The following is an 8,421-nucleotide window of genomic DNA, read 5'->3' as shown; positions in this document are numbered from 1 at the left end:
AAGAGTAGATTAGAATTTCAAATAAGAAAACTGCATCTCTTATGCAAGTCCAATGTATGTTAGTCCAATTTCAGCTGCATACATTTTAAAAATGTTATTTCTGTGTTTTCAGAACAGCGTATGAAAAAACTACTCCTCTTTTTTCCTCTCTTATTATGTCAAATTATATAACACTGGAGTTCAGGTAGATGGGAGAACTGAGTCTCTCGGACATCATCTTTGCAAACCTTTTTACCTTTGTCATTTTACATTCTGCATCTCCATGGTAAACGCATCAGCCTGAAACTCGGAGTGATTCTATCTAAGGTCACAGCAGGCCATTAAGGTAACCAGAAAGGCCAAAGGCAGCTCTTTCGATTCAGGCAACCACAGAAAATCCAGCAGTGGGATTTCAGCTTACGCAAAAGATGATGATGATGTATTAACAAAAGAAAGAAAATGTTCTCTCCTCTATATATAGAGAGGGAAGGGGATCTCCTGGTCGCTTTCCCACGTCAGACTGTGTGATTAATGCAACACAAATGTCCTCATCATGTTCTGGGCTACTGCTGTTTAATCTCTAACTGCAATAAGAGTGCAGTTGGGAACTGGAACCATCACCTGATTGTTCTGCAGATCACTTTGAAGATAAAATTACCCTACCACTTGGGGTCTTCTCTTTCTCCTCTCCTTTCTTCTCATGTGAGAGAAGGCAGGCTAAACAAAGGGATATATTACATTATTGGCCACGACTCCTCCCCCTGTCTTTCCTCCCTTGTCTCACTGCAGTCGATTAACAACAGCAAGAACAACGGTGTTTGGCTCAATGTGAATGCAAGCGAGAAAACAAGAAATATCTAAATAACGCCCTGGCAAGGGTATGGGAGTGAAGAGTCCATATCCACCCCGGGCTGATCTCACATAGTCAAGGTTAGCTATAAAGGGGAAGCCCTAGAGACACCTGACTTTCTTACAGCTACAGAAAAACATTTTTAATTTACTATTCTGGGTTTTTTATTTTTGCTGTTTTAATCTACTAGGTACTTACAGAGCACTACCCAGGTGTTGTGCTTCGCACTCCAGAAAAAGAACACCGGATTGTTTTAATACAGGAAAAGCTGTGTAATTCAACTTCTACTGACTGTACATAGCTCTGTTGTTTTAGTACTTTTAGTACAGTTTCTTTTAGTGCTCAGCCCACAAGGAAGGACTCTTTGCACACTCAACTCGAGTTTTTACCCAGTAAAAAACACCAGTGTTGGACAGTACCCTCAATTAAGGAGATCACATGAGTGGAAAAGGAAAGGCATACGTACCACGTTATCAGCAGATGCTGGATTGTGGTCATCATCTTTGTGACTGATTTCTTCATTTTGAAGAGCTTCATTTGTCTCTTCTGCAGAAATAAATTAGATTTTCAGATTTCATTCAAATTTTACGCTGAAGGAACATTAATAGCCTTTGCCACTAAATATGTCTCATCTGCTACAAAAAGCAAAGGTGTATTATCAATGTCTATTCATAAAGACATCATATCACAAGCATTTCAGGGCAAAGTCACGCCAATAGTTACTTGAAACAACAGGAAAACTATCAGTTACTCTCCTGCAACGTACCAAAACCTTCCTGTTTTCAGGTTCAGGTTGGAATGTTCAAAAGTGATGAAGAGTTTCACATCAGAGGTGTGCAGAACTTTTTTTTAAATTAAAATAAATTACTACATGAAAAATCCAGCATGCCCTGAAGTTATAGGGTACATATCAGAATCTCACCTCCTCCTTGCAGCAACTGCTAAGTTTTGTACCAAAAACTGATCAAGCAGATTATTTCATCCTTGTATGGCAAATGTTTATTCCTAGTGAACCTAACCTGCTCTCTTATGTATAAGCAAAGTACACACTTGAAAACAGAGCAAATCTTATCCTTAAATTTCAGCCAGAAGCACTAGATGATTCTAGTAGCCCAGACTACGGCCAATGTGAAAAACCAAGAAAGATAACCCTATTCAGCCCTATAACTAAGCATGTTTCTCAGATTTATCTCAATTCTCCTCGTGTAATTAACTGTCAAGAAGAAAATGGTTGATAGAAACAGCAAATCAGAAAATAAACCAAAACACAGAGGCAAGACAGCTATGATAAAAAAGTTAATGATGTCATTAACAGCTAGGCTATTAATTGGAAATACACCGCTTCCGACTGCTAGTAAAATTACTGCTGAGGGCAGAGCTGGCATTAAAAACGTCAAACAGTCCAGCTACCGCTCCTAGTGAGGCGAGGAGGCACGGAAAGTGAACAAGCAGTTCATGGGACACTGAAAGAGGGCTGAGAATGATGCAGGCGTGCAGCACTTCCACAAACACAGAGGGAACAGGGTTTCACTGCAGATTACCCACAGTTGCAGAGAGAGGACAGTATTTAGGCCAGACCATACAGAGAGAGTTATTGTTTTACAGAACTTTTCTACCAGTTAAATATCTCTGAACTGAGCAAATTGGATTGGAAGTTGTTTCAAAGAAATTTAATCTGCCACAACTTTAGAGGAAAACTGCTGCTAGCAGCAAAAGCAAATGGGGCCAGATGGGAGAAGTGTAAAGCAGGGAGCAATATATGACCCCATCGATACGCTGGGAGGAACGGAGGTCATGGAAGATGCACCTCAGGGACTCTGAACAGCCTAAAGCACCAGTCACCCAGTAACCCTGACTGGGACTGGTCACCCCTTGGATTCAATAGTCAAACAAAGCAGCTCCCGACAGCACTTTCAACTCTTTACATATTCATCCTCAGCTAATATAAGCTGTCAGAGCTATAATGGCCTCCGCAGAGCTGTGTTTATTTACACAAAGTATGGATTCAATTAACATACAATTACAAAAGGTAAGGCATCATGAGAACTTCAATGCTTAATTTTGCATCAGAGTACAGCTTTTTTTTTAATATTTACACACTACATTTTTAAAGCAAGTGCCATCAATACCTTCCCTCTAATTAGGTGAGTAAAAACATATTTTTCTTATCTTTGAGTGGCTTTTTTGTTGTTGGGTTGTTTTTTTAACAAATTAGGACATTAAAACGAACACACATCTGTGACTGAACAGTACACATGACCATTGGTGGAAATATTTTCCAGGAAGTTTAAAATAAGCTGAGCTGCAGCAGCGAAACCTACTCCTTAGAACTGGAAAAATGAATACAAATAATTCTTGTGGTAGAATAAAAGAATGAAAGTGGGATTCCTGGATGCTGTGGAAATACTATAGTTTTCTTGCACTTCCTTGGGCTTTGATAATCTACTCATAGTCTTACAGCCTTATCCTGTTTTAGGAGAGCCTCCTTCAGTAAATGTGGCATGATTCCCCACTTTAAGCTACAGAGAATTCAGACTCTTCCTGTCACCGTTTTCTTTCAAGCAGATCTGACTAAATCAGTTCCTTCCACACCTCAGGCAAATCAAGGACTCCTAGATTCTGCCTCTCACTTGGCTTTCAATCACTTGACCCATTTCTTTATCATCTTATTCTCTTTACAGCAGAGTATGACAAAGCTATCACAAATTCACTCCCAGCAGTTCTCCTTTTCACTGGTTCTTCAAGTTGTTCAGACAAAATGACAAAATCAAGTCTGGCACATTAAGCTGCAGCAGCATGCACTCGATCAGATTTTCTTTTAGTTCAGAGAGCAAAGGCTTTATTGATCTCTTCTAATCAGAAGCACTGGGAGCAATTAGTGGGGCTTGCGAAGGCAGCAAATGCACCGAGCAGCAGTTCATGTGCCCGGGGCCCCGAGCGCTGATGTACAAGAGGGAAAGGCAGAGAACAATTTAATGTGGTCGTGCAGTTCTGGGAGGTGGAGTAAAAGGGAATTAAGTTCGAGACACTTATCACTCAAGATTATGCAATTTACTGAGAACACACAGGCACCCTGGGTGTGCACTTCTAAAGCTCTGAGCAGCCCCCTGCTACCGACTTTGATCTTTTCTATCGGTTTCTGCTTGCTTGTCAGAGGCCATATACACAGACCACTTAATGGCAGCAGTTCTGCTGGACTCTGGCGTGCTGTGAAGCTCTTTCAGTTCAAGCCCAAGGCTGAACCAATATATCTTCGGAACGTATCTCTGCAGCATGAGTTTAGTATCAGCAAACCTGTAACCACATCGCTCTGTCAGCTCAAAGCAGGCGGGTTCACACACACCAGTGCTTGTTCAGGTGAGAACTGTTGGATATTCAAGCTGGTTGTGTAGAGCCAACCTGTTAACAGAGCATTTTTAAAAACCTGGCTTCTTAGGGAAGTGAGACTTATCCATTTGTACTGCCTGTCTGTCCCTCAGTTGCACCAGCAAATTGTGAACTTGTCATTTAACGTTGGATGAATCTGGCAGAAACATAGGTCTTTTATAATAAAAGGTTTCTGCAAGCTTTGTGATAACAAAACCAAAAAAAAAAAAATCATATAGAGAGGAGAAAGAGACCAAACAGTACCTTCAGTATGGCCAAGGTAGATAACTCGTGACTTTTTTTTCAGACGTTTTTGAATGTGTAAAACACAGAATCCAAAGCATGCACACTGCACAAAATTAAGAATATATGCACAGTAGTAACTGCATTTTGAAATACCTTGTGAGCTTCCTTCAGATAAGCAGATTGATACTTCATCATTCCTATCATTATCATCCCCTGCTTCAGCAGCAGCTTCCTCTCCTGGATTAAGTGCTGATTTAGAAACAAATTCAGATTGATCAGAGAAATCAGCAGGACCTCCTCTAGGGGGTGGGACCTCAATCCCCATTAAACGATATTTCCGTCTTCGATTCCCAATCCAAGTCTTGTAAGAGAAATAAACATGAATGATATCAGAAACTATGACAAAAGCAACAGGCCCACAACCAAGTGAAATTAGCACTTCTGTACTACAGGAACAAGAGCTCAGCAATTCAAGGGAGGTGACTGTTCCCCCGTATTTGACTCTCGTGAGGCTGCATCCCAGAACACTGTGTGCAGGTTCAGTCCTCCAATAGAAGGGAAAAGGGAAGGTGCACAGCAAAAGGAAAAGAAGCAACAGTCATAAGTTGCAGCAAGGGGAGCTCTGGCTGGAATTAAGAAAAAAGAAAAAATAATGCTTTACAGTGAGGCACTGGAACAGTTTGTCCACAGGAGTCTTGGCACCTCAAACCTTGGAGGTACTCAACATTTTACTGAGCAACACCCTGAGAAACCTGACCTAACTCTGAAGTCAATCCTGCTCTAAATAAAGAGTAGGACTAGGTGACCTTCTAAGGTCTCTCTCCACCTAAATTATTCAACAAATTTAACATAAGATCCTTGATCCAGGTTCTCCCACTCTGCAACTTCCATAAGGAGACTAAAGCATCCAGTGACCCAAACAGCTCGCCTGTTCTAGGATTTCCTACAGCACGGAAGAAACTGTCCAAGGTGATAGCTCTGCATCACTCCACTTTGATGACAGAACATAACTTGGCAGAATTAAGTTCAGAGCAGTGTTATCCTTCAGTTCTCTTTTGCTGGAAGACCAAAGTATAGAAGAGCACACTACAAACAGTGGTGGGAGATGAAACAGGTCCAGGACCAAGGAACCTGGCAACCCATTCGTGATCAGATGGGTATGGCTGCTTTATGTTCATTTTACATCAATAAAACTGTGTTTCAAAAAAAAAAAAAAATCATATTCAAGATTCTCCATGTGGATCTGTGTAAGTGTTAATTAACTTTCTTTCTCTGATAAAGTCTACACTGCATCTCATCCAAGCCAGTTCTCCACTGGCATCCAAAAATTCTTCTCAGAGCCAGGAATCAATTTCTTTGCCAACTGCTAACTTCTAGTCTTCTTGATGTGGCTCTCCTCCCCTCCCACACCATCTAAAGCACAACAGATAGAAGCAGCGCTGACAGCACTAGTGGGACCGTCCTCGTTGTTCCAGGACCTGACCACATGCTGGCCCACAATGGGTAACGGTGGAGTCTGGCCATGTATGCCGTCACCATATTGAGTGCGCTTGATTATTTGATGATGATGTATGCTCAGCATGGTCATCACTAGGTTCTGAATCATGGTTAGTGCTGGAATTTCTGGATTGCTAGAAATCAAACATATCTCTAGAAAGAATGGCCATTTCCTACTTTTGAAAACATATGATCAGGACATGGCAAAATGCACATCCTTTCCATAATCTATGTTCCAACAGAGTTTACCAAACACATTAAAATATTATAGGACCTTTTTCTTTAAAGATATGCTAAACATTACTCTGGCCTTATTTCAGAAATACCTGCATTGCTCCTCTTCCCCATTACACTTTAACTACACTTCTGATATACAGCATGAAAAAGTTTAGCAAAAAACTTTTTGCTTCTAGAACCTTGATTATCAATCAGAAAAATCAAGAAATATTAACAGCAGTCCACAGTTTCATGCTGTGCCAGCCTTCGAAAATAAATATTTTTTAAAGCTGAATCTCTTTAAATAGCTAAAAGATGACACGAGCAAGATTATTTTTAGCAAATCATTTTTGTTGGGTGATATTTGCTTTCCCAGCTTGCTGATTCTCCTCTTTAAAGGATACATAACAGGTACACAGAGAGCTACCTGGATATTTTCATACATTATATGCAGTTTGAAAAAAAAAACAAAAACAAAAAAAAAGAAACCAACACCCAAACAAGTGGCCCCTTCCAGACCTATGTCTCTTTTTCCAAACAGTGTAATGCCATTCTTTAAATTTTCTCATAACCTTATGACGGTAATAAATAGTGCTAACAACTATAAAATTTAAAAGCTAATCTGCTTGTGCTTTACTAAAAATTCATCAAAAAGTCGAGGCACTTGGGAAAGGCAGATCTTGTCTTTCTACATACCTTTCAAAGCAGGAGATCTTTCATTCAACATACTGAATGTGTCACAGAAGATGAACACATTTTTATAGCGTTTGAAATTCAAATGGGAAAGAAAAGTAATAAGATTCCATAACCTGCATGCTACATTTAACAGTGAATATTTTGGAGCAGTACAATGATGAGTGTAAGAGCAGACTATTTCTATGTAGGTAACCAGCTTAATAATTCTAATTATAATCCTAAAATATTACCTCCTTCAAACACCATGTGTAAAGTGCATGTGATCAGACTCATTAATCCTACTTAGAGCAGCCAGCAATGAACTCAGCGGCAACTTCCCAGCCTCAGCTGAGCGGATGACCAGCAAGAGCGAGGGAAGGCAGGCAGAGCCCAGGCAGAGGAGCCAGCTTACATCTGCCCTCAGGCAGCTCCTAAGTAAGGAGCTGGCAGGGAGCCATGGGAAAAGCACATTACAGCTCTCCAGATATCGAGGTTAGGGTGTCAACGTGCTGGAAATATGCTAAGTTGGAACCTTCAGAAATGCCACTTAGCTGAAAAGATAAAGATGGAAGATTCTGGGTTGTTTTTCCAATGTCTCTCTCAATCATAAGCCGGGTCCAGACTAGGCCTGGAGCTCCCAACAAGAAGAGCTGGTAGTCGGCTGTGAAGAATGAGCAGCCTTTCTGAGCAAAGCACTACCTTCAATAATCCAGGTTTTATCTGATGGGCTGCTGGGAAAGAGGAGGAGGTGTCTTTAGCTTATGGTGGGTAGCTTTTGACTCATATACAAAAGCTTTATGTTCTATTAATAAAAAAAAAATAAAAATTGTCATACATTTTTCTTATCATATATTTCTGAGGAGTTTGATAGCTGTCACCTGTCCTTCTCCAATATCTAATGTCTTGCTGCCAAGAAGGCTATTCTGCTTTCAGATGCTAGTTTGGGATGAATGAATAAAATTAGCCATGAGAAATATCAACAAGAATGTGTAAGTAACTACAAAAAATCCCCAAACAAATGTAATCAGCAATAATTACAATGTAAGTAAAAGAAATATTGTAAGTTTAATGAAGTATTGGCCAAAGTTCACATATTTAAATATGACATAACTTTTTTAATTTTTATTTTGGTGTCTTGAAACATATGAAAGACATTTGAGGGCACAAATGCGCCTGATGTTAAGGTACAACCAGCAGTCACTTTGCAAACCCACTCTCCTACTAGAAGTACAAAACCTACGGAATAAATGCCCTGTTGAACTTTAAAAGATCAAATCCAGTGGAACTATGCATTGTGGCAAACATTATCTCCTTGTAGGAAAAAACAGATCTGTTTCTTTGTATAGGAGACCTCTCAAGCCAGTATGGGTCATAAGGATCAACCTTTTGTACTTCTGGAAAATCAGCATTTATTTGGACAAATCACTGATTTCCATTAAAAAAGCTATTAAAAGGGAAAAATAGGGACATGCATTTAACTGAAGTAAAACGTGATATGGTATGTATATAGAAATATTTTATAGTTATACATGTTTATATAAAATTATATTATTTATATATTTGTTGTGCGTAATATCTGACATATCTATTTT

General features: G+C 39.7%; 1 protein-coding gene across 1 annotated transcript in view; it reads right to left on the bottom strand.

The window, feature by feature from the left end:
• The window catches only part of LOC104462599 (highly divergent homeobox-like), a gene marked incomplete at its 5' end in the record, with an annotated part of 10,477 nt that extends 5,675 nt beyond the window's left edge, over positions 1-4,802 (bottom strand). Inside the window, 2 exons of the mRNA XM_010074596.1 lie at positions 1,296-1,375; positions 4,595-4,802. Of these exons, the coding sequence (XP_010072898.1) occupies positions 1,296-1,375; positions 4,595-4,802 (288 nt within the window). The remainder of the gene's footprint in view (positions 1-1,295; positions 1,376-4,594) is intronic.
• Positions 4,803-8,421: the final 3,619 nt, after the last annotated feature.

Source organism: Pterocles gutturalis, unplaced genomic scaffold, assembly GCF_000699245.1.
Source record: "Pterocles gutturalis isolate BGI_N339 unplaced genomic scaffold, ASM69924v1 scaffold26777, whole genome shotgun sequence".
Classification (NCBI taxonomy): Eukaryota; Metazoa; Chordata; class Aves; order Pterocliformes; family Pteroclidae; genus Pterocles; species Pterocles gutturalis.
Note: the sequence above shows the minus strand (reverse complement) of the source record. Positions and strands in the feature narration are given on the sequence as shown.